Genomic DNA, 27,184 nt, shown 5'->3' on the forward strand with positions numbered 1-27,184 from the left:
ACCACAGATCATAAATGTTTGAAAAAAAAACAACTAACCATTCCGCTTGGTGAGATATATATATATATATATATATATATATTTATATATAAGCTTATGCTTTATAATTTGTATACATTGTTATTTTCTCTAGAAAGGAATGCATTCAACCAAACTAATTTATTTCTCTCAAGACGTTAATATAAATGGTTTGTTGTAAAAATATGATATTGATTTTTAATTTATTTCCCTGTTCTTTGAGCCTAAAGGCCTAGAACTTTCATTCTATTACAAGTTATGATCAAGACAAATATATATATATATATATATATATATATATGCACTCGGGATGAAGCAATGAAAACAACAAATTTGTATGCATTGATATTGTACTTTTCTAATAATAGCCATTTGGACAACCTTTAAACCAATTATGACGATCTAATCTAATCATCATTAAGCAACAATAGCAACAATTCAGATAAAATCTTCCCACAGTTTTGCAAGTTCAAAAGTTCATGATTTATAAATCTTAGGTAGGATATTGAGGCAAGAAATGGAACTTATATATATATATATATATAATTTCCAATGGAGTAGGCATGGGGATATGTCATGGGAATTTATTTGGAAATTTGGAGTGACTTATTTTATCAAATATTACTTTGGTGTATAGATTTTGAAAGTCTCATTTCTTGTCCAGCACTATATTGGCAGCTGGTGATCTTCCCTAACTTTTCTATCTATTATGCTATTTGGTGGTCATCCAAGTATTTTATGGAAATATGTGAAAACCCGATTGGTAATAGGATTTTTATCTGCCAATAACTTTCACTTTGCTATCTATTTTGCTATTTGGTGGTCATCCAAGTATTTTAATGCAAATATTAAACACAACCCGATTGGTAATAGGGTTTTTATCTACCCATCAGGATTTGCTCAGTTTCATGTTCTACCATTTTAACTTCAAACACACAAGAGAGTTCATTCAAACCCAAAACAGTCAACAACAACTAATCGATCCACAGCCACAAATAAATCAGTCTCAATGCATTAATCACCAACAATATTAGACAAGATATTTGCACAAATTATTGATATAAAAAAAAACAAATATTAAAAGGTACCATGGACTATCTAGTGTAACCTCGTTCTCGGACCCGTGGTGCTCGTCAACTCGGTGAGGGAGCGTTTATGGCAGTCGTTTTTTAGAGTTAAACGACGATTGCAGGACCTAACCGTGGTGGACGAGCGGGGGCTTTTCGCAGCTTTCGACATCTCCTATATGTAAGGTGCTAGGAGCAATGAAAGGGGAGAAGAGGACTTGGCAGCAATCGGTTGAGTGATGGGTAAAGGAACAGGGGAGATTCGCACAGCAAGAACCACAGAGATTCCACACAGAGTTTGATTTTTCTTGGAGATGAGATTTTTCTCAGGATATCATTTGGAAGCCTATCTCAATGGTGAGGATTATAGACTGCAGCCGAGGGATGCGCGTGACAGGATTCTGAACGAGAGAGATGGGATCGAAATCTTGTGAGATGGGATGGCCTGGTGGAAGAAGATTCGCATGGATTGAAGTTCAAAATAGGGCTTACAAGAGAGACGAGACGGACGCTGTGAGATTCGTACGATGCACTGATGGAAAGCAGTCAACAGTGTTGAGTAAAGGGAGAGAACGACTGAGATGAAAACCTCGAGATAAAATTGTGTTTGTTTTCGGGAAACTATCTAACCGTACGAAAACTATTTTTAAGGTTTTGAAAGTTTTGAGTTTATATCCAAAAACAAACGAGCCCTAAAATAACATCAGTTTTAAAAATATGCATAATTGAAAAATTTAATAATACCTTTAAATATAAATCTTAAAAATACACAAATATGTAAAACACATATTTATTAGTATACTTATTTTATTTTTAAAACCATAGTTGCTTGCGTGAGACTGTGTCAGAATTTTAAAAGAGTACTGCTACGGGTCCCGAATTCAGGACCCATAAAATGTCCCAAATAGTGTAATTTTTTTTTCTTTTTTTTCATGTATTTTTTTAATCATCATAAACATTTTTAAAAAAAATAAAAAATTCACAACAACATTAAAAAATATTTTTTTAATCATTCAGTAAATAAAAAATAAAAAATCTCACTCGGGACATTTTTTGGGTCCCAAATTCTGGACCGAAATCATTTCTCATTTTAAAAACACACCTAAAAACTTTTATTAGACTTCCAGACAGCCCAAAACGGAATAGGTACTTACCCTGTGCCGGTTACTATTCCGGCCATTGAACGGAGTAGTTTTTAAAACTTTGCCAAAAGCACTCAGCCTAAAAACAAGAAAGAAGAGAAATGTAGGGCTTCAAATATCAGATACGCAGGGCTATTTGGGTGAGGCCAATCAGGATCATATCAAACGAATAATGCAAGAGTTTATAAGTTCAAACGTTAATTTGATGGGTCATATATACTTCATGAGAGGCTTCACTCACAGATGAAAAATAAAGTAATTCCATAAAGGGGCAGGAGAAAGAAGAACTAAATATGTAGAATAGTGAATGAATTATGAATCATCATATATTTATTGTACAGTAACTAGACAACCATGTTTGATAAATGATATAAGTGAAAGACCCAAGAAAGGTCATCCTTAGTGATCAACAATATCACCACCGAAACCAGCGTTCCTACACCTCTCCTTGGCCCAAAAGGAATGAAAGAGACAAAAATGAATAAGCATACACTCAACTACTAAGTGTTTTGATAAGTTACATCTCAACTGGTAAGTAATAGTGAAGAAAAATAACAATGCACTATTTATACCTTTGACTGTGAACAGGGCTTCGGGACTCACTTACAGCTTCTTCATAACTTGGAGGAGCACCAATATTCTGTTCAGAAAATTTCCGTTCAAGCCGCCTGCCATAAGGGTATACATTTGTCATTCAATATATTGTGCTAGATCGAATTCTTGACAAGGTGGATCTTAAAACCCAATAGCGCCAGCATTTGACCATGCATCTACAAATAATATACCTTCCATCTAGAGATTGATCGTCAGCTCTGCCACCACTGCCTCTGTAGGAGGGTAAGAAAATAAAAGCTATGTAAACTTTGAAGCTTAAGGATCTCAGAAAGGGTAAGAAAATAAAAGCTATGTAAACTTTGAAGCGTAAGGATCTCAGGAAGCCATCATCTGCATACTTACATTGTAAAAGGAACATAGAACTTTGCAAACAGGATAATCCTTTTATTCCAAGCAGGTTCTATCAGATTACACTTTTTGTTACCGTTTATTGACGAGAAAGACCTCGATGTAAAATGAAAAATTTGCTTTCCAACATATTTCCTTTCTCTCTTTCCTCTACCGGTTGGAGTTTCTATGAAAATTGAAAAGATCTCTAGGAATTTCTCATGGGGAGGTAAAGGGGAGGAAATGAAATTTCATTTGATAAGTTGGGATAAGGTATGCCAACCAATTTCAAATGGTGGTTTGGGTGTGCGTAACTTGAGGCTTTTTAATAAAGCTCTTTGTGGGAAATAGTTATGGAGATATCATTTAGAAAAAGATGCATTATGGAAAAATGTGATAGATGTTAAATATGGGGGTATGTTAGTCGGTGTTCAAATGAAGTAAAAGGAGCTTATGGGACGGGATTATGGAAGTCAATTCGAATGAGTTGGGGGGAGTTTGTTAAATATGTCAAATTTAAGGTGGGGGATGGATCAAGAATTCACTTTTGGCATGATAATTGGTGTGGAGAGTTAACTCTCAAGGATGAATTTCCTTCACTTTTTCAGTTTGCAAAAACTCCAAGGATGAATTTCCTTCACTTTTTCAGTTTGCAAGGCAGCAAGATGCAACTGTGGCTGATTCATTTTCATTTTTGAATAATAGCATTCAATGGACTGTTGACTTCGTGAGAAATGTGGAAGTTAATGTAATTTCAGGTTTTTTCAGCAGACTATATGAGTTGAAAATTGTCTAAGTGTAGACAGATTGTTGTGGATTCATGAAAGAAATTTCAGCTTCTCAGTTCACTCCTTTTATAATGCTTTAACCTGCCAAGGTGTATGTGATTCCCCCTGGAAAAGTACTTGGAAAGTTAAAGTGCCGAATAAGGTAGCTTTCTTCAGTTGGCTGGTGTCTCATGACAAAATTCTGACCACTGAAAATCTAAGAAAGCGTGGCCTTTATATTGTTGATTGGTGTTCTATGTGCAAGAAACATGGCGTATCAGTTAATCACTTGTTTCTCCATTGTGATGTGGCTAAAAGTTTGTGCAATGCCATTTTTGGAAGGATGGGTATTTCTTGGGTGATGCCAAAGCATTTGGTGAATTTACTAGCTTGTTGGAGGTATGCTGGGTGGAGTCTACCTTTTGCAGCCATTTGGAAAATGATTCCTTCGTGCTTGATGTGGTGTCTATGGCTAGAAAGGAATGGGAGATGTTTTGAAGACAAAGAACAATTGATGGATGAAATTAGGGAATTTTTGTTTAAAACTGTGTCTATGGGCTAAGGCTAATTTAATCATGGTGAGGAGTTTTTCTAGTTTTTTCTGTCTTTTTAGCCCCTGTATGTAGGTATTTCCTCTTGTATACTTCCTGTGTACTGGGGCTATATGCCTATTTATGGTAATAAAATTCTTCTTAATTATCAAAAAAAAAAATTGCTTCCTCAATCCTCAAAAATAAAAATAAAAAAAACATAAACAAAAACAAAAAACTTAACCACCTAAAGATAAGATAAAAACAACAATTTGAAAAGGAGTTGAGAGAAGAGAAAGAATGAATATGTTACTCTATAACATCAGTGAATATAAACACATACCGAGATGAATATTGACCATCATCATCAAAAGCATGGTCTCTGTCTCTGTTGGAGCTCCTACTTCTTGAGCCATACTGGTAATCGACACTCTGACTTCTTCCTCTATAATCATCATCCCTATAACCATCTCTACTATAGCATTCCTCGTAATCTCTGCCATAACGATCTCCATCACGACTACATGAGTCCCCGTATCTACCATGGGGCCCGTCATCCCTATAACCAGTTTCTCTCTCTCTCCCAAAGTCTTCATCCCTGCTTCCGTAGCGGCCTTCATAACGGTCATCATCAAATCAGTCGCCATATCCTCCAATACCAGAATATGAACTGGGCCTATACATTCCACCAGTTGATGAGGTGCTATGGAACCTATTAAGCCATAAGTTAACAGTTTGGTACCACATTGCTGATAATTTCTTACAAAGAAAAATAGAGTGTTCTCCACCAGAGTGGATCATATGCACTTCCATACGTTCTTAATGCTAGAAAGTATTTCTATTGCAGAATATGAGAAGGGGATTCATAGGACAAGTATACAAGAAATTCCACAAAAGTTACTACATTCTTCACTGTCGCGATTGTGGAACTCTTACAAGGAAAAATTGCACCACCTCATCCAAATAGACTAGCAATAATGACAATCTTAGCTCAATTATGTGTTAGAGAGCAAAATAAAAATCCACCAAATGAATAAAGCAAAGAAGATGGATCTTCTGATGTGTTATACAACAGAAAAATATCACAGAATATGAACTCTTTGTAAGAAGACACATAAGCAAGCTACCCTTCCAAAAGAACTAAAACTTAGAGAAATAACACATAAAAATTTGTAGAGCTGATAAATGAAAGGAAAGTTAACACTTAATGTGAAGACATTTTAGAAATTCACTTGTCTGATAATTATAAAAAAAAGTTGGAATGGGATTATTTCAACAAGAAAATGGAATCTAAAGACATGCAAAACCCTAAATGGCAAAAAGTTGAACAATAAAACAACAATGGCGAGATGATTAATCCCAATGCGTATGACTTTTGCTCATCACATCTTCATACCAAATGACTAAACATCGCGTTGGCTTTAAAGCAGCATGGTAATGGCAATTTGTAGGCTTGGTTATTCCCATTTACTTCTATCTATTGGTGGGGAGGTATATAAAGGAACAAAGAGTGGGCTGAGGAATGAGACAGAGAAATGGGCTAAATTGACAAAGTTAATAGCATATAGCCAATATAAGAATGAAAGTAATTTCAATTCTGAGAACAGGCTTACTTGTCCCTGTTAGAAGCAGCCTTCTGTCTAACTTCAATTATTTTTTCTTTATCGTTCACTAGAACCACAAGACTCTGAGATTTCTTCCTGACATTGCTTCCCTGGTCCCTTCCTCTGGAATCAATATATTGAAAATCAGCCAATGTCTGCCAAGTGGGAAAAATCAACTCATCATTAACTCAATGATACAGTGCTAATCATTTGCAGGTGAATGCAAATTTTTAAAACAAAAATCCAATACTCTAACTCAGTCAAATAGCACCCAGGAACCAGAAGTTACTTGTAGTTGATAAGCATATTCCCTGGTCACATCTATGACGCACTCTGACCCAAGGGCTACGAGGTAATCCAGAACAGTCATAGCCTCAAGCTCAAACAATAACTTTTTTACTTATACCATCAGAAACATAATGAGAGAATTAAAAGCAGTAGATACTAAACATACACTACACAATATTTATCAAAATCCAAGGGCCATCATGAAATTGAAGAGTGGATATCAAGGAGAGATTCACAGAAGTAAGTTTCTTGACAAATCATTAACATATGGAAAGAAAGAGAACAGAGACAGGTAAAAAATAGCATATAAGTTGGAGAGAAAACTAAATATTTAGCATCTGAAAGTTACTAAATTAAATCCCAAAAAAAAACAAACCTTATAGACATACCGCCGGTTCTTGCCAGTATCATTAATCCGCTTCCAGATTAGTGCCATGATCATTTGGCATTCATGACTGCATGAATATTAAAGCAAAGCAAACTCTTTCGTTTAAAAAAGAAGCTAGAGAGAGAGAGAGAGAGCTACTTGGCATAAATAAGCAATGCAAAAAACCTGTATAAGAGAACAATTCAAGCTTACTAGTTTCTGGTTGCCTGTGCAATATCTGCAAGAAGCGATCCATGAGGACCCCAGGGCTCATTGCTTGTAGCATCAAGAACCTAGAAAACAGAATCAAAAGACAAGGAACTTTCAAATGAAAAACTAACCGGTCAAAAATGTTAAGCCGGCTCCCATTGATCACAAGTGCAGTATTTCAACTTAAGACTAACTGGATGCGAATGTGCGCACGAGTAAATCTTGTTTTATTGATAGGTAAGCCCAAAATTTTATCGATAAAAACAATAGGCATAGACCAAGTATGCAGGATGTATACAAGATAAAATGCCTAATTAGGAAATAGAAGCAATAAAGTAATTCATGGAGACTTCTGTTGCACCATCACCTACCTCAAGCCTAACTTGGAATCTACTACAGTTTGCCAAACACCCCTCATAGGGCGTGGTTAAATACAAGTTTGTTTCAAACTCCTAACCCTCCCCTAGAAATCCACAAGCATACATTTCCCAGTTTACTACGTGGAATTTGAACCTACTACCCAGGCATTGACAAAAAGCACTATATCTAATATTTTTGTACCTCAAAAAATGCATTTTAGGACTTCGATGCAACCTTCTCAATTACTGTACTAGGCCAAAAAAACATTCGAAAATATCTTTATACACGTCATTCACAAGACTGAAACATTAGCAGTCTTTAATACTGAGCCAGCTGTTTTAGGAAAGAGCAATATAAAGGTTGCATTATGGCTTTTCTCAAACCTAACATTGGTATAAAACTTTTAGAATACCTTCGTGATGTCATTTTTATTGCATCCCAGCGAGATTTAAATAATGCCATAGTCATCAATCTAGACCTGATGCTTTGTCACTAGCCATACTAATTACCACTTGTCAAACCTCAACCTCTTCAAAAGGCCTCTAAAGCCACGTGCCTCTCTATTGATCTATGGTCTCAAATATTATCCTATTCAGCTTTGGCCTCCAAGCAAGCCATTCAGAAAGCAGGTGTTTAAAATACTGGACTAGACAATATTTGCTCTACGGTTGGGATGGTATTGATTGTCAAAACTCGGTGATTTTGGGTCTGCAATATTTGTATCTAAGTTTCAAAGGAAGAGGTACGTAAACTTTCTGCTTCATTTCAATGGAGTTGGTGGGTGTTTGATTCGTTCAAAGGAAAGGATTATGGATCATCGGAGAGTAATAAACATAGAACTAAAGTCTTTTGAGGTGTTAAGGGATGGATGGAGGATTCTCATTACAGAAAAGGGGTGGAAGATGGTGAAGAAAATGAGTCTGGAGCTGGATACAGTGTACTGGTTCACTAAAGCTTTGGAAGATTGTTTAATGGCTGGAAGAAAGGAGTTTTATACAGGGCATAGGGAAGGAGACAAGGGCTACATAGCACAGAGATGCTCTAATCTTCAGGGAGTTTTCATGGCTTTGGTGGAGTATGGGAGAGGTGGCCGGCGAAATTGCATCTTTATTCCGGAAGATAAGGATGGTAAGGGTTGGAGGAAGATGGTGGAGGTCTTGAAGGAGGCTGGGCGTGGTGGTTGCAAAGGGCTGTCTTCGACGGGAAGGATGGCAGTTCAGCCTTCGTACTTGGAGGTTTTCAAAAATCCCAGGGCTTTGAACCCATCACGTCAACCTGCTGGGGTGGGTGGAGCAGTGCCGTTGAAAATGGTAGGCGACGTGGTTCCTGTAGGGGTGCAGAACAGTGAGGGTGGTGGCAGAGATTGTGTCGGGCTAAAGAAGGAAGAAATTATACGGGCTGTGATGGATATGCAGAGACAAGTGGATGTCTTACAGCTTAATATCAACATCTTAAAACGATGCGTTCAAGAGGATAAAGAGGTGGGGGACTCGGGTCTGGGTGTGGGGGGCGTGGGTCAAGGGGAAGAGGGGTTCAGTAATAAGTTGAAAAAGGCCTCTGGACTAATGGGCCAGGAGTTGTCGGGGCCCAGTCTCATTAAGCAGTCTTCAGAAGGGATGGGCCGAGCTGCTGGGCCTCGGGGTCAAACGCAGCCCACGGGCCCCTTCGCGTGGAGGAGAGTCTCGGTCAAGCCGTCGGACCCTCCCTTGCCGATATCGAACCAGATGGTTCCGGCGAACACGGTGATGGTGCCGGCGGTGGTGACACCATCGGCAGATGATGCCGGCGAACACGGAGACACTATCGTTGTGTTACAACCTACGGTGAAAATGGGTATCTCTCAACCCTCTGCCACCGTACACGGTGAAACTGGGTCTCTCTCAGCCAACGGCGTACACGGCGACACCTTTGTTTCGCCGGCGTCTCCTCTGCAACAGGCAGAGGTTTCGAACCTGGAGGCCCATCTTGGTCCTGCGACGGGAGGGTTACCAGGTTCCACGCGGGGCGTAAATCAGCCACCGTGCGTAGTTGCTGAAGTCCTACACAGCCAGACAGTGCCGAGGAACCTAGGGGAAGGCTCCTCCTCCTTGCCGGAGCTTCAGACCCATCCCGAGGACCACATAGAGCTTATAATGCAAGATGACAGTACTGAAGGTAGAGTTCTCGGGGCAGAGGGGATAGGCTTGGAGATGGTGAACGTTGAGCTCCTTGGGAGCCTAGTCCCTGAGACCCAATTCCCATCTAGTGAAGCTGTGGTTGAATGGGAGGGGAGAAATTTATTTGGGGAGGAAGAAAAGAGGGAGATACATTCTACACAGTGGGCTTATAGTGTTGGGGAGCCTATCCCATTGAAACGTTTACTTCCTAATGAATCAACCACTCCGGATTGGATGCTAAAAAAGGTGAAAGAATTACAACATTTGATAGGTATGGACTGTGTGGGTTATGAAGAGCAGTTTTTTGCACTACTTACTGCCATTGAAGCGGGCCACTCGCAAGCCAAGAAATCAGGGTCGAAAAAACAGCGGGAGCTCAAGCGCCTTACTTGGTCATTAAATTATGAAGGAAATTCAAGCCGAGAAAGATTAAAAGGGAAGGGGCCTGCTTCTCCTTTATGAAGCCAAAAATCATATCTTGGAACGTCCGGGGGCTAAATGAGGCAAATAAGAGGCTTCAAATAAAAAATCTGCTGAGAGAATGGAGGGCGGACATAGTATGTTTGCAAGAAACTAAATTGAAAACTATTTCTAGAAGACTAGTTCGAAGTGTTTGGGGTTGTACTTATGCAGATTGGGTGTATCTTGCGTCAAACGGGGCTTCAGGAGGTATTTTAGTAATGTGGGACAGAAGAGTTGTTGACAAAATGGAGGAGTTTGTGGGGGAATATACAGTGGCATGCTCTTTTAAGAATGTGGTAGATAATTTTGTGTGGGCCTTTGCTGGGGTTTATGGTCCAAATGTGGACAATGACAGAAGGTTTTTATGGGAGGAACTTGCTGGGCTACACAGTTGGTGGGAACTTCCGTGGTGTATAGGAGGGGATTTTAATGTCATTAGATCAACAAGTGAACGGTCGGGTGAGAGTAGGATGCGACCTGCAATGATAGAGTTCTCTGATTGTATTTTTGAGTTAAACTTGTTGGATATACCTCTCTCGGGAGGTGCTTTTACTTGGTCGAATAATCAGACATGGTCCAGGCTGGACAGATTTCTTATCTCATCAGACTGGGAGGAACACTATCCGGAGGTGTGCCAAAAGAGAATGTCTCGTCTCTGCTCAGATCATTTTCCTATCTTATTGGATTGCGGAGGCATTCGAAGTGGGCGCCGTTATTTTAAGTTTGAAAACATGTGGCTGAAAAGTGAAGGTTTTGTGGATAAGGTGAGGCAATGGTGGACTTCTTATCAGTTTAATGGTAACCCCTCTTTCATTTTAGCCAGTAAACTGAAAGCTTTGAAAAATGACCTAAAGCATTGGAACATACACTCCTTTGGAGATTTAGGGGAGCGTAAGAAATGCATGGTGGATGAATTACAACAGCTTGAGTGTATACTGGAAGTTAGAGCTCTAGCACCGCAGAAAATATTGAGGAAGACTGAGTTGGTTTCAGAATTAGAGAGAGTACTATCATTAGAAGAGATTTCTTGGCGCCAGAAGTCGAGAGCATTGTGGCTGAAAGAAGGGGATAGAAGTACTAAGTTCTTCCATAGAGTTGCCAACTCCCATAGAAGAACTAATACCATTGAAATGCTGAATATAAATGATATGGTGTGTAAGGAGGCCCCTGTGATTAGTGAACATGTGGTGCATTTCTATGAACAACTATTTAAAGAAAGAGAGGGATGGAGGCCAAAGGTGGATGGCCTTGGTTTTGATACAATCGAGCCTCAAGAAGCGGCGTGGTTAGAGAGGCCCTTTGAAGAAGAGGAAGTGTATGAGGTAGTAAGAAGTATGGTCAAAGATAAAGCTCCCGATCCAGATGGTTTCTCGATGGGCTTTTTCCACTCTTGTTGGGAAGTGGTCAAAGTTGATTTAATGAATGTGTTTCAGGAAGTTTCATTGGTTGGGAAGTTCGAGAAAAGCATAAATGCCACTTTTATTGCGTTAATCCCTAAGAAGATGGGGGCGGTGGAGATTAAGGATTTTCGACCCATCAGCCTGGTGAATGGAGTGTATAAAATTATTTCAAAGGTTCTGGCTAACAGATTGGGGGCGGTTATGGGGAAGATTATCACGAAAACACAAAATGCTTTTGTTAAGGGGCGACAAATCTTGGATTCAGTTCTTATAGCAAATGAGGGACTAGATAGCAGATTGAAGGCGGGATCTACAGGGATTCTGTGCAAATTAGATATGGAGAAGGCATATGACCATGTAAACTGGGATTTCCTTTTGTATGTGCTGGGTAGATGTGGCTTTGGGGTGAGATGGTGTAGGTGGATCAGGTGGTGTATCTCTACGGCCAAATTTTCAATCTTGATAAATGGCTGTCCGACTGGCTTCTTTAGTAGCTCTCGAGGTCTCAGACAAGGAGATCCTTTGTCCCCACTCCTTTTTGTTATTGTTATGGAGGCATTGAGTAGGATGATATCGGCGGTGGTCACGCATGGGTTGGTGGCTGGTTTTCCGATTGGTGACCCCAATAGGGGTACTATTTCTTTGTCTCACTTACTATTTGCAGATGACACCCTTTTATTTTGTGATGCTGATTACAACCAGTTGAGGACATTGAAGGCTCTGTTATTTTGCTTTGAAGCAGCATCAGGTCTGAAAATTAATTTTGACAAGTCAGAGTTAGTACCAGTGGGGAATGTGAGCAATACTAGGCAGTTAGCTAGCATTCTTGGGTGTAAGATAGCTTCTCTTCCCATTACCTATTTGGGATTACCTTTGGGGGCTGCTGCTAGGGCCTCATCCATTTGGGATTCTGTTATTGAAAAGATAGAAATAAAATTGGCAGGATGGAAGAGATTGTATTTGTCGAAAGGTGGCCGGGTTACTCTCATAAAGAGTACCCTTTCTAACTTACCTACGTACTTTCTATCTTTGTTTCATTTGCCTGTCAGAGTAGCGGCTCGGATTGAGAAACTGTATCGTGATTTCCTATGGAGTGGGATAGGGGATGAATTCAAATTTCATTTAGTTAGTTGGGACAAGGTGTGTAGACCAATCTCGTCAGGTGGGTTGGGCATAAAGAATTTGAGAACATTCAATCGGGCTTTGCTTGGGAAGTGGTTATGGCGGTATAATTTGGAAACCGGAGCTCTATGGAAACTGGTGATTGATTATAAACATGGAAGCTTATGGGGGGGCTGGTGCACAAAAGAGGTAATTGGGGCAAGTGGAGTGGGGATATGGAAACACATTAGGCGAGGGTGGGGGGACTTTATTACTCTTTCTAAATTGGTGTTGGGGAGGGGATCCCGTATTAAGTTTTGGGAGGACACTTGGTGCGGGAGTGAGGCCCTAAAGGAGGCATTTCCAGCTGTTTTCCGCGTGGCTCGCAACCAGGAAGCATCCATTGAGGACCTCATAAGTATATCAGGGGATCATGTGCAGTGGAACGTAACATTTAGTAGAGCGGCACAAGATTGGGAAGTAGACATTTTTGAAGCCTTTTTCAGCCTCATATATTCTGTGAAGCCGAATAGACAGCAAGCTGACAGCTTATGGTGGATCCCGACGGGTAAGGGCATCTTCTCTGTTAGATCCTTCTACAAGTCCCTCTCCCACACCACAACCATTCAGTTCCCATGGAAGAGACTTTGGAGAAATAAGGCGCCTCCTAAAGCGGTTTTCTTTACATGGACAGCAGCATGGGGGAAGATTCTGACCATTGACAACTTGAGGAAGAGACGGTTAGTTATATTAGACTGGTGTTGCTTGTGTAAGAGATCAGGTGAGACAGTGGATCATCTATTGTTACATTGCGAGATAACGAGAGCCTTGTGGGTGGAAGTTTTCAGTCGAGTAGAGTTACCCTTCGTGATGCCAGAAACTGTGGTTGATCTGTTGGCCAGTTGGACACTCCCGAGAGGCGTTCAACAAATTAAGGAGGTGTGGAAAATGATCCCGATCTGTATCATGTGGTGTATTTGGCAAGAGCGCAATGATCGGACTTTTGAAAACAAGGAGCGGTCGCCGGGGGAACTTAGAGCTTTTCTTTTCCGTACTTTAATGTTATGGGCCATTGCTATAGATTTTAATGGCCTGAATGTACATGACTTTTTAGCTTCCCTTTCGTTGACCTAGATAGGTGTTATCTCTTGTATCCTTCTTGTGTACTTGGGTTTTTGCCTATCTCTATTTATAATATTATCGATTACTTATCAAAAAAAAAAAATACTGGACTATATTATCCTTGATCTCAAATTGATTCAAGGATACTAAGCCATCAACCATAAGCATTGTTCCTCCTATATGTGTTGGCCACTCGATGTAAAAACTTTGTATGCTTCGATTTCTGCCTCCAATATATTTCCTCCATCAAATTAACCCTTTAAAGGTCAAAGTACACTCAAACTATCCGTAATTTCTCTGCTTCAGAAAGTGCTATATCCTCTTCCACACTCCAAACCCTATATAATTCCTCCAATAATCCTGATGTTCCACATTAAAAAAAAACTGGGTCATTCCAAGTCTTCAAATCCTCTTCTACAATGCCTTCAGTCTTCAGATCCCATAGCTTTCCCCATGTTGACAGTAGACATAACAGGAGTTGTGGCAGGGTTTTCCATCCTCTTCTCCTTCCGATTAAGTGCATCAAAATCAATTCCAATATCCGCCATAGGATTTATTTTAGCTGTATACGAAAACAAATCATGTCAAACATCTTGTAATATTAATAAAACACAAGAATAATAATGGTAATAAGAATGGTAGTAGTGGTAATCACATTTCACCTCCTCAAACTACCACTCTATTTGCAATATGACCACCAAACTATCAAAATTGTCCTTTGATCCCCACATAAAACATAAGTTACAATTTACTCGATCGTTAATATCTGACTGTTAAGATTGATGAAGAGTAGTGGTAATCTGAGGGGTAAAGTAACAATTATTGTAGTTTGGAAGTGCAAAATGTAATTTACACAAATGATGATGATGATTATAACAATAATGAAAACAACAATTATACAAGCATTAAACACTCACGTCCAGATATATTTAAATTGACAAGCCGTCTGCTTAGTGTATCGGCCCAAACAGTTGACTTGGTCTCAAACTTGTCCTTTGCTGGTTGAGGAAATGTTGAAAGTGATCCAGATGAAGACGGAAGAATTTGTTGTGGAATTGTAGGGGCATTTGGCCCAGCTTGAGGGAGTAAATTACCAACTGTTAGGTTGAACAGCTGGTCCAGTGGAAGTTTGAGCAATATGTGCATCTACAGGAGTTGCAGGTCCTGCCTGTGTGTGGAAAGTGCTGTACATATTAGCAGTTGGCTGTAAAGGATGGCCAGTTGGACCTGGAAAAGCTTGCTGTGAAGTAAAAGTGGATGAAGGTCCAGGAGGGAGGATGTCCGCCAGAATATCAGTGTTATGCTGTGGACTAGACAGCTCTTGAGGTGAATACTGTGAGTTTGTTGGAGGTTGATTATTGTAAACAATATGACAAGTTACAACCAACTGTACTGGCGTCGATGCAGAATCTAATCATAAAGCAGCAAACTAAAACGAATTACAAATTTCATGGTGATAAGAATTCAGGTCATGTGAGGAACACTGCATTTGACAAGTTACAACCATTAATAAAAGATATTTTTTTATTAAATTCCTGAATATTAATATCAAATGATTATTAAATATTTCTATGAATTTAGGTGCTAATGCAAACCTGACAGTACTTACCCAAAACAGATTTGGGGTCTTAGATGAGACACAAAATTCTTATTTGATCTCATTTCATCTCATTCCATCTTATTCTCAAACATAATTCAAATACAAAATTTTCAAACTAATCATTACAACTTTTTCAAATTAATCATTACAACTTTTTCAAACTTTCAAATAAAAAATAAAAAACATTTCCAACTTTTTCAAATCTCCAAATAAAAATAGTATTATAAAACTATATTATTACAATATTTTAACTTTATAATATTTTTTATTCAAATTTTTTCTCTCCCTTTCCAAAATCTAAAAAATACTCAACTCAAACTATCTCACTACTATTCACAAACTATTTTACTATTATTTACAACATTTTCATCTCATCTCACTCCTCAAACAAGCCCTAGACTTCACTAACCTCCATATTAGAACTATCATCCCCTCCAATGGGTGCATCATCATCTTCCTGAACAGAAAAATTCAAAATAATTGGAAACTGCAACTCTAATGAAGTGGTAATCGTCGCGCTGTCCTCGAATGACTCTCTGGGCATCCCAGTTTCTTGAAGCTGTAGTGCATAATTTAAGTAAAATAACACATCCTGCATAGTCGGCCTCTCAGTACTAAATGCCTTCAAACACTTCTCTGCAGTATCACCAAATATTTTCAATGAATTTTGATTAATGTTACCAACAAGCACCGGATCGATAATCTTCTCGAGTTGGCCTTTCCTTTGCCACAGCATCGCCAAGTCTACTAAGCTCACCTCATCATACTGAGATGACTGTATAATAGCCGGTCTAGAACAGAGAACTTCAAGAAGTACAACTCCAAAGGAGTATACATCAGATTTCTTTGTCAACTGTAGGGTTCTAAGGTATTCTGGATCAAGATAACCAAAGGTACCCTTTACACCCATGCTGAAGTTGTCCAAATCGAGGCCGGATTTCGAAAGGCCGAAGTCAGTAACTTTAGCCACATAACGTTCATCGAGAAGAATGTTTGATGACTTAACATCAAGGTGAATGATTCCTCCAGCCGCACCAGTGTGTAGATAGTGCAGGCCCTTTGCCGCACCAATGCATATTTCTAGTCTTTGCTTCCAAGACAATTTAGACCCTGAAGTTGATTTCTCAGAGTTGTTATTTGAATGATAGAGGTGATCTCTGAGAGTCCCATTTTCCATAAATTCATAAACCAGTATCATCTCACGCCGTTCATCGCAATATCCAATTAGAGAAACAAGATGGCGATGACGAATCTGAGACAACACCATGATCTCCGTTTGGAATTCCTCCCAACCCTGCCCATGTCGTGGATCACTTCGTTTCACAGCCACTTTGGTGCCATTTTTAAGAGTTCCTTTGTAGACTTTCCCAAATCCACCCTCACCAATTAATAATTTTGCATTGAAGTTTTTCGTTGCACGCAGTATTTCAGAAAAAGGTACCCTTAAACTAAGGTTTAGACTAGGATCAGCAAGGGAAGCATTAGGACCTCTTTGAGTCAACCTGCTTTTCGAACTAAATCCTCCATAAAGAGGCACTCCCAAAATCTGATCATGCCCTGGTTTCCTGAATTTCAAACCCAACGCCACCAATATTACCAAAATGAAAAACGCCCCAAAACATGCAGGACCAATTATAATAGCAGGGGAATGTTTCTTTTTCGCTTCTTCAATTTCCCTAGGAGGAATGAAACCCGACTCCTTCACTACCTCCATAATCTCCAACCCAGTCAAAAGGGCATTATATATCCGAGAGCCCTCCACTGGGCCGATACTAGCATTCACAAATCCCAAACCATCCGAATCAACCACAAAATCGATGTAAAATGGAACAATGCCGATCGTCCCAGTTATACCGTAAGGACTCATCTCCTTACTGAAATTTCTATTGATATAGAGATTGAACCACCAGTCATTAGGTGTTACACTTATTATGTCGGAGAAATGGACCCGAAGAAAGTTGTTAGAATTCTTATTGACAGGAAAACTCCAAGTTACCTTTAGTAAACTGGAGTTGCTGCTACCATCTATATTCAATCGTCTCAACGTCTGATACACAAAAGCTGGGGCAATATACTTGGGGATCCTTTCGGACTGGTTATTAGGCGTTTCGCCTTTGAACTGATACGTGGCATCTTTTGGGTATAAGTATTTATCATCTGAATCCCAATTCCTCCATAACTCATCGAGCTTGGATGTAGAACCTCCAACGTCGATCCTATGGATTTTATGCAGAACCTTAGAGCTCAGACCAGTGTAGTTACTCTTAGCTCCTTGAGAAGTAATGTGAGGAGCCTTATCAGGGATGATGCTCTCGGGGCCAAGAAAGACTTCTATGGCATTCACAAAAGCCGAAGATGGCTCGTAGGGTATGAAGTAGATTTTAAATTCACCTTTTGGGATGGGGAGCAAGAATTCCTCAATCTTCGGAGAACTAGTAACGTTTCGGAAGCTATAGTTCGTCAAAAATGAAAGCCCAGAAACAGAAACATTGAACCGAGCAACAGACAGATCAGTATGTGACAAGAAAGCAAAGAAATGGAGGCGTACAATGTATGTGCCATCCTGGTTGATGTCAAACTTATATAAAGACAGGTGTTTGAAAACTTTTGCCGTTTGATAGAGAGGTGAACTGCTTGCTGATGAGTTGCTGTTTTTGACAGTTTCTCCCTTTCCGACTATGAAACCCCGGTCGCCAACGAAGACTCGGGTATCGACGCTGGTGTTGGATTGTGCTCCACAGTTGATGAAGTAATTATCAGGAGGAGAGTAAGCTGAAGAGAGAAACAGAAGTGAGGTGATATGCAGAGGTACGAGAAGACAGAGTCGGAAAAGAAGCTTATGGGAGGGAAGAACTTCCATGGATTTTCTGGTAAGGATTGCTGCTTTTTGAGTGGTTACGGGTATCGCAGTGGAAATCTGAAAGAAAGACTGACTTGGACATAAGAGTATGAAAAAATCTATAAATCAGCCTCCCCGCACCTTGCCCCGCATGGGGAAGGGTGGGGTTCTCTCCCCCGTCCCCCACCCCGGTATGGGTGGGGTGAGGTACATGGGCGGGACGGGCAGGGTGTGGGGCGGATTCTCAATTCATTCTGTCTCTTTTTATTTTAAAAAAAATATTATATTTTATTTGATTTAAAATTTATTTCTAAGTTCAAAAGTAATTAAAAATATATTTTTAAATTTCAATTATAAATTTAAATTTTATAAATAAGACTATAATTTAAAAATTATGTAATTTTTAAATTTGCTAATTCATATTTTGTGTAAATTATAGAATATTAGTTTTTAAGTTTGCCAATACATATTTTGTGAACAAGTTTAACAAATTGTAATATATATTTATATATACACAATTTATAAAATATAAATATATATTTATATTTATATATATGTATATAATATATATATAAACAATGTAAGCGGGGGAAATGCGGGGCGGGGTTGGGCACTTCCCGCCACCCGCCCTAGCTAGGGGCCCTAGATGCGGGGCAGGGGGCCCCGCCCCTGCATGGGCGGAGCGGGGTTGCCAGCCCCGCCATGCGGGGGCGGAGCGGGGTTGCCAGCCCCGCCATGCGGGGGCGGAGCGGAAGCGGGGCGGGGCCCCGCTGTCCACCCGTATGGTTCCTTACCCCAGCTCCCACTACCCGAAGCCCTTAGTCGATCTCAAATTCGAAAGTTTGAGAAAAAACCCTCAAACTACTTCTAGGTTTCAACCCTCAATTCCCTCACGTCTCTAATCCAACTTCTTCATTGTAAATCCCTCAACTTACCTCACAAAAATCTGAACCTTCTTATTCTTCTCTGTGATTCGCAAAAAATCCATGAGGGCTTCGAGGAGTTGGGGGGCTGGGTTTCATCTCTGCAGCTCCCACTCCATTCTCTGGGTTTCATCTCCCCCTCTTCGAGTAGTCCATTACATTTCTCCCAAAATGTAACATCTTCTCTCAATAGTGTGCGATAGAGATATGGAGCAAAGATCTGCAGAAGAGATTTGCGGTTTGTGACTTTTTCTAGGGTTTGTAAGAAATAATCTTCTTCAGAAAGGATTATATGAAATTCAAAGGTTTGTGATAAATTCTATGAAATTCTAGAGTTTACTCCATCTCTTTTTTTCTCTTTGATTCTAGGATTTATGCATACTTTTCGAAGTCTCATCTCTTTTTTTTCTCTTTACGATTTTAGGGATGCACACAACATTGGAAGGTAGAACACGTCCCTGCGTCTAGATCTGCATCTCAACACGGTAAGAATCTTCTTCAAATATTTTTGTACATGTTTTGATATGTTTTAGACATAATTTAGTGAAATTAGAACAAATTTAAATTTTTTTTCTTGTATTAATTTCGAAGAACGTGTGCATTGCGTAGGAGTAGACGTGTTTTTGGGAATGAATCTGATTGATTAGCGAATAGTGTTAGCATAAGACAAAAGGCTAGTCAAGATCACCTAGACAATAGCGAAATTGACAAATCCTCGGTCTTTTTTTTAGAAAAAAATTCTAATAGTCATGGATAATAGCAAAAGTTTCGTCGATTCACATAGAGCAATCCTTCAATTTTTACTCCTATTCAAGACTTATTTTGTCCCATATCAATGTTTCCTCAATCAAATGAAAAAAGAAGCTATTATTTGCTTTGATTGATTCTTGGTGTGATACCCTAAAAGAAGTCCACAACAAGATTATAGTGTTTTCAAAAATACTTGTTGCAACTGCCTGGTGCAACCGGCGCGCAACCAGCGCCCCATCTAATAAAATTTTTCATTTATTTCTCCTCTCCCTCTCTCCATTTTGTTTCTTACTCCTTCCCACTTCTTCATTTCGTTCATTTTCTCTCTCACTATCAATTTTTTCCCACTTCTACTAAAGGGTCTAGTGCAAAGCTAAAATTTGAGGCTCCCGAAGATCATGAAGACGAGAGATGAGAGACCCAACAATGATCTTGAAGACACAGAAGATGAAAATTTTCACTTTGAATACGTGTCAAAATGGTTGAACTAGAAGTATTTGAAAGGTGAAATCAGTACCAAGTATTTCACCATAATTTCTCTGCTCATTTCAAAACCCCTCAAGTTTTCTTTGCCTTCGACTAAAATTGAATAGAGAAAAGAAAAGGATGACGATCTCAGGAATTTTATGGGAGATGTTAGAATGCTTTAGAAGGGAAGCAAATATATTGACGAGAGAAAGCTTCCTTTTTTTTGCAATTAATGTTAAGATCTAAAACGAATGAGAGAAATTTTAGAAAATCTCAGATGAAAAGAAGCTAGAGATCGCGTCTGGGAAGGAGAGTTCGCCGTCATCGTCTTGATGAAATACACCGTCGTCGTCAAGTTTTTAATATTTCTCCAATTAGAGGAGATACCAAATACCTAACCACAAAATACTTTGTGTATTGCGTGGTAGTTATGTACATGGACCATACAAGCTATTTCTTCTTCTTATTCTTCTTCTTCTTCTTCTTCTTTTCTTTTGAAAAATGTTAAAAACAAGTTGATGGATGGATTCTGAAATAAAAGAGCTTACAGTGATCTATACCTTTTTGCAACGACTAAACGGAACTTCTAGAAATAAATCCATCTCTTTCATGTGACCAAGCAGATGGATCTATTCAAAAAAAACAAGCCCAGTCAAAAATATGCAGGAGATGGAGATGGAGATGGAGATGGAGAGGGAGAGGGAGAGGGAGGGATTACACATTAATCAGAATGTAGAAATAAAAAAAAAAACCAGGAAAGTAAACCAAACCCAAGACGGTAGACTTGGAAGAAGAATGAGAAAGAGAGATAGAGGTCTTTTTCTTTCTTTGTTTTACCTTTTTGCCTTTTGTTTTTTGTTTTTTTTTTTTTATTACACGTAAGTTTTTACATTCAACCGGTTACCCCACGTTTGCATATCGCGGTTGTCTCTAGCAAAGCTGTAGTGTTTTTACAATGTTTAAATTAATACCCATTCTACCATTCCATTTAACAAATTCAATACTGCATTTTCGTCTTTTTTCTTTAAGATGGAATTTTAGGATTGGCAATTCTGGCTAGCAACTTAAATAGTACAAATTCAATATTGTACATCTCTTGTGCTTCAAAGTGAATAATACAAACTTGGAGTAGACAAGTCATCATCACTATATGATACTGTTTTCTGTTCTTTGAGTGCAAAATATTGACACAATCCCACTAGTCAACTATCCTATTCTAATCATTCATGTAAGCATACTAATCTAAGTGTCTCTTGTTTTATAAGCACCAATGCTAAAAATCATAATTATATTGATGTTAGATATATGAGACAACATTTCATTTCTTCTTGAACGGTTCGCAGTGAGAAGCAAGATTTTTTATGTTGATATACCAAATGATATGAACCCGTGGGAATGGAATCTCTTGAACTCACAATCAAATTGAAAATACCCCAAGAAAGCCAAAATCAAGTCAATGGATGGAGAATTTAGACCTGATGAGAACTCGTTTCAAGAACTTAGATTATATTAAAATCTAGACCCATTGAAGAATCCGTCTCAAGAACCCAGATTACAAAGGAGGAACGTCACAAATGTTGTGATTTACCTTTAATAAGTTCAAAAGTTCAATCAAGAACAAGAGGAGATAAACTCAACTCACAATGAATAAATTTATCAAATTTCATAAACTTATTAAAATGAGGCTACAAAGAGTATTTAAAGCAAAACCTAATCAAATCCTAGCCAAAATAAATCTCCATCTTCCAAAAATTTTCCTGGATGAACAGTGCCGCAGCTACAATGCGGCTACAGTACTCGCTACAGTAAAACCCTAACCCTAGTTCAATTAAACCTAGGGTGATTCAAGGTAGGTAAATTCAATTTCTCAACTAAAGTAGTGCTAGCCAAATTAATACAACTCCTCAAATCAATAATCATATTACATACCTTGTTGTTGATGTGGCATCTAGTATAAAAAATGTTTTTGCTCTGCAGGTTCGTATCATCCATCTTAAGTTATGTATTGAGTGCACGAATAGTAACAAGTGAATCACCATACTCTTCTTTCTGATACTCATTTTCAACACTAGACTCAAGTCGCCTCCTATCACTCCTGCCCTGGAGATTTCTAATTACCACTTCTTGATGATCCATCATATCCCTCACTTAATCTACACCAAGTTCAACCGCTCAAACTGTTGTTGCATGGCTTGCAACACAAAGGATTAGTTATCTGTCACACCCTTTGGTGATGAGTCATTTCTATGAGATATCATAATATGTTGCATAAAAACAATGTTAGTGGAAAACCTCACACACTTCCTTATGTGTTTACACTCGAATAATGGCACTTCACTCGTGTTTCACTCTTAATGGATTTTTCCTGATAATAGTCTCACACTCTCTTGCCTTTTACCTCAATAGTTTTCCCGCTCAAGTTTTTTAAGAACTAGTTTAACTAAATCAAGACAATATAACTTTGTATTATTCTAACTAGTAATATAGATCCAAGAAACAAGAACAATAAACAAGGAATGAATAAAATGACACGAGGCTCAAGGAATTTATACGAGGAAAAGAGTAACTATAAAACAAGACATCAACTAGAAAGATGTATTCAGTACCTTTGAGATAAAGCTCAATCAACAAATATCTTTCTTTCTCTTCTTTGTAACTATGTAGCAACCTTTGAATATGCTACCATTTCTTTTCCTCTTCTTCTTTTTTTTTTTTTTTAATTTTCTTTTCTTTTCTTTTCTTTTCTCCAATTCAATCACAAACAACAATATTCAATTGTGAAAATAAAGCAATTGAATTCAAGTACACAAGAATTGACAATGAAGTAGAAGAGAAACAATGAAACGGCACTCCAAGCAATTGACAAACTTAGAGATGCAAGAAACCCTATAATTTTGAAACCCTAGGTGATGCAAATTTTAGCCAAACCAAAAACCCTAAGAATTTCGGCAGCCTACTTTTTCTTTTGTTTTCTTTTATTTTATTTTATTTTATTTTATTGCAACGCTACAACAATTAAGCCCTAAAATTAAATTTAAAGATACAAGAATTAAAAGATAGAATCAGAGCTGATTGAAAACCTTGCTTTGAATACCAAATGATATGAACTTGCAGGAATGGAATCTCTTGAACCCACAATCAATTTGAAAACTCCCCAAGAAAGCCAAAATCAAGTCAATCGATGAAAAATCTAGACCCAATGAGAACTCATTTCAAGAACCTAAATTATATTAAAATCTAGACTCGTTAAAGAACCCGTCTCAAGAACCCAGATTACAAAGGAGGAACGTCACAAAGGTTGTGATTTACTTTTGATAAGTTCAAAAGTTCAATCAAGAACAAGAGGAGATAAACTCAACTCACAATGAATAAATTTATCAAATTTCATAAACTTGTTAAAATGAGGCTACAAAGAGTATTTAAAGCAAAACCTAATCAAACTCTAGCCAAAATAAATCCCCATCTTCCAAAAATGTCCCTGGATGAACAGTCTCGTAGCTACAGTGCGGCTACAGTACTCACTATAGTAAAACCCTAACCCTAGTTCAATAAAATGCCCCTTGTGTGAATAGTGCCGTATCTACAGTGCGGCTACAGTAATCGCTTCAGTAAAACCCTAAACCTAGTTTAATAAAATAATAACTTTCCCAACATGCCCTTGTATAGGCCCCCTTAAGTGTTTCCCATAATAAACTCAATTATTCTAAACTAATAAAATAATTCTTTTAAATGAATTAAACAAGTTGAAAGTCTTCAAGTGCCCAAAGCCTTTAAGTCATGTTGTTGCCCTTTCCCTAGCTAATCAAATTAATCGAAACTAAATTTTCATCATTTAAGCTCGTCTTGAATGTTAGCCTCTTGCTAAACTCGTCCCAAGTGGATTGCATCAATTCTTGCAATGCCTCCTTGATCTTCTTGGCCCTTGAACTTGTAATTGACCCATCTGGAACTTGCAAAATATCTTTAAGACTAGTCCCACCTTGGTTCCCATCATGTCAATTCTTCATTGGGCACATATACTTCAATCGGTACTACTTGAGAAAATCTTGACAAGAGAGAATGAAATTCGGAAGAGAGGGGATGCTTTATTGCTACGTGAGTATGAAGCTCCAAAACAAAAGGACAAACTAATAAAGAGAGAATGAGCTTCACAAGCAAGAGGACGAACTTCGAAGAAGGATCTTAGAGAATAGGGGTGTACGTATATTGTTGTGTCGATACTAGATCGTATCTCTTGTAATAGTTTTCGGTTGGTTTGAACTGTAGATGTATCGTGTTAGTTTTAAATATAAATAGATTGATCGGATCCTAACATGTATGGTATATTATCTACGAATATAATTATGACAACTTATTATGGATATTAAGTTGATTTTTCTGTTGTTTATTCAATTATGTTGCATTTATTTTTTTATGTTGGTAATTTGTAGCTTATTTGAAGTCCCTCAAAAAGGTTATAAAACTCTATCACTTGGATTTTTTTTTTCCACCACAACATTGTTTGCAGGACGAAACGTGGTAGGGAAATGCTTATTGAGGATTTGGAGTTGGCAAGATTTTTGGAGTTGACATGATTTTTGGAGTTGAATTGTGGCAAGGAAATGCCTTGGCAATTCCTGTTTGTTGATCTAGAGGTTTAGAGTTGGCATGATTTTTGCACTCACACTGTCAAAAGAAGCACATCTATGTCTGCCCCATTTTTTAAGTAACAGGAACCTATCCTCAGGAAAATGCAATATTTTCTCTATGCATATCAAATTTCTGAGCCTGGAACAACATTTTTTGGAAAAAAAAAAAAAAAACACTCTTCACGAAACATTGACAACATTTTACTTGAAGGAGAATTTACTCATTAATGGCCTGTAAATGCCATGAAGCAATTTTGAGCATAAAGAAAAATTTTTTTTGGAACTCTGAGTCTCTTGTTTTTTGCCATTGTAGAACAATTTTGTATGCTGCTCAGGCATTTGCTCTGTTTGTACATTTAAAAAAGCTACTACTTGTGTTTGCAATACAAACATCAAAATACAAACTTTAGATACAAATTACAATAAAAGATTACAGTTGTCAGTACCAAAGATGCATTATCAGTACCACATATTCTCAACTTCAAATACAAATTTCTTTACAAATTTCTCAACTGGAAATACAATATTGTCAGATTTCCCAACTTCAACTTCTCCTTTCAATTTTAGTGTCCTTTACATGTTGAACCTTCATTGTATGTACCTGTAGCAACAAATGAAATAAAACCATGTAACACTAATACATAACACTAACATCAAGGCTGAAAATTTGAAAATTCCTGCACTCTCACATGTTGGTCTTCCAACCTCCCCCCAAGTTAGTTGTTGTATTGGACTCGGGCTAGCACAATGGGCCAATGCCTGTTCATCTAGGTTTTTTTTTTAATTATTAAAGAAATCATTTAATGAATTAAACTTTTTTTGCTCTTTGTGATAATGACCATTGTGTTTCTACAATAGAGACATGATGCCCCTAAACCAGTCTAACAAAACTAATTATATAAGCTAATCATGGATGGGACCTATAATATAGTCATGCTCCCTAAGCTATTTTTGAATACAGGGGCATCCGAGAGACATGAGTGACAAAATCAAATGTAATATAAGCAAATGTGCCTCTCTATATTGTGTATATATGATTTACAAATGGACATGATTTAGCGTACATTTCTCTCTTCTTTTATTCTTCTAAAACACGTATGGAGGTTAGAATATATATATATATATATATATATATATATATACATATATATCATGAGAGCATAAATCAAAATATTCAAATGGTACATTAATGATTTGAGTTAACCCCTAAACTTTAGTGGAACAACTTGCATGCATGCCCAGTAGCTCAAAAAGAGAAATGATAGTTACAGTCGTGAATGCGCAAATGTGATGCAATTATTTTGAAAAAAGTGATAAATCAGAAACTCACACCTAACAAATGCATTCATATATATACATACATATATATATATATATATGTATATACTTGAAACGTTTTCTAAGATCAGTTAGTAATAGGCCATGGCAGCACTAAAAGTGAAAAGCGAGCCGGCCAATATAAATTTTGAAGTGCTTTATCATGATCTAGAATGTTGCATGCACTAGTGATCACTATGAGAGTCCAATTGCAATACATTCTTACATGTCAGCCACTCTTTATGAATCTGTTCAAATCCATCAGATCTAGTGCTCCACTAAACACACACACACACACACTCTCTCTCTCTCTCCCTATATGTCTCTATCTCTCTCTCTCTCTCTAAGTTTTACAATGGACACGTGCAAAAAATGGATATCAAAGGGGCATCATTCTTTTGACAATCTTCTAAGTCATTATCCATGAGATCATTCATCTTTTTGTACATGCCAGAGAAAGGTGCTTTGAAAGCAAGTTTCTAGCTTCATGCATGATCATTTTTATGATATCATGAATGCCAGGTGGATCCCTAGAGCAGCTCACTTTTTGTCCTAAAGTTGTTATATTGGTAAAGAGACATGTCTCCAACTAGGCCCTAGTTGTAGCATATTCTTGCCCAACTTAAAATCCTATATATAATTAAGGCAATTACTTCTAATAAAATTCTGAACCCAAAACCATACATACTAATAAAGATTTAGTGAGCATTCTTTGACTGGTATGCGACAAGAATGCTACAAGATAAGGCAATTTTCTCCCACCCAAAACCTCCCACAACATTAATGCAACCTTTTGAGTTTTAATATCCCCAAATTAGTCAGGAAAGACCTCCATTGATGCAAAAAATTATAGTTATTTCTTTATAAATTACAAATAATTGTACACTGCTTATTTCTTAAGCATCACTATTATCATAATGTTCTCAAACTTTCCTAATATTGTTCAGTATCTGTCTGTGTCTCTTAATTTAATACATGCTATTTCCTGATTTCAACTAATTCCCAAATAAGCAATATGAAACAATAACATCAGTGCATTGTTTGTCATTTCTAAGTTTTCTAGTTTTTAAAACAATAACATCAGTGCAATCTTCGGGACTTGGATGCTCCAAGCCAAACAAAT

The 27,184-nt window shown here is 38.0% G+C and overlaps 2 protein-coding genes and 2 long non-coding RNA genes across 4 annotated transcripts in view; 1 reads left to right on the plus strand and 3 right to left on the minus strand.

Moving 5' to 3' along the window:
- Positions 1–2,535: 2,535 nt before the first annotated feature.
- The window catches only part of LOC118343986, a 38,085-nt gene continuing 13,436 nt past the window's right edge, over positions 2,536–27,184 (plus strand). The window contains exon 1 of the long non-coding RNA XR_004797806.1: positions 2,536–2,807. This is a non-coding gene — a long non-coding RNA (uncharacterized LOC118343986). The remainder of the gene's footprint in view (positions 2,808–27,184) is intronic.
- On the minus strand, positions 2,787–6,628 carry LOC108992584. Its single transcript, XR_004797805.1, has 5 exons — positions 6,360–6,628; positions 6,080–6,225; positions 4,810–5,178; positions 3,013–3,054; positions 2,787–2,895 (listed from the first exon to the last, which is right to left on the minus strand). It is a non-coding gene; the product is annotated as an uncharacterized LOC108992584 (long non-coding RNA).
- Positions 13,644–15,033, minus strand: LOC109018788 (clathrin interactor EPSIN 2-like). Its single transcript, XM_019000974.2, has 2 exons — positions 14,454–15,033; positions 13,644–14,098 (listed from the first exon to the last, which is right to left on the minus strand). The coding sequence occupies exons 1-2, from the start codon at positions 14,680–14,682 to the stop codon at positions 13,962–13,964; spliced, it is 366 nt and encodes a 121-aa protein (XP_018856519.1). The 5' UTR covers positions 14,683–15,033; the 3' UTR covers positions 13,644–13,961.
- Positions 15,162–18,093, minus strand: LOC109018789 (probable receptor-like protein kinase At2g23200). The gene has a single exon (XM_019000975.2). It carries the CDS (start codon positions 17,994–17,996, stop codon positions 15,531–15,533), a length of 2,466 nt encoding a protein of 821 aa, XP_018856520.2. The 5' UTR covers positions 17,997–18,093; the 3' UTR covers positions 15,162–15,530.

Source organism: Juglans regia, chromosome 12 (genome assembly GCF_001411555.2).
Source record: "Juglans regia cultivar Chandler chromosome 12, Walnut 2.0, whole genome shotgun sequence".
NCBI lineage: Eukaryota > Viridiplantae > Streptophyta > Magnoliopsida > Fagales > Juglandaceae > Juglans > Juglans regia.

Coding starts and splice junctions, on each gene's coding strand:
- LOC109018788 (XM_019000974.2), bottom strand. CDS start 14,682: ATGCACATATTGCTCAAACTTCCACTGGACCAGCTGTTCAACCTAACA. Junction 14,099..14,453: donor CAATTTAAATATATCTGGAC/GTGAGTGTTTAA, acceptor TTTCGTATACAG/CTAAAATAAATCCTATGGCG.
- LOC109018789 (XM_019000975.2), bottom strand. CDS start 17,996: ATGGAAGTTCTTCCCTCCCATAAGCTTCTTTTCCGACTCTGTCTTCTC.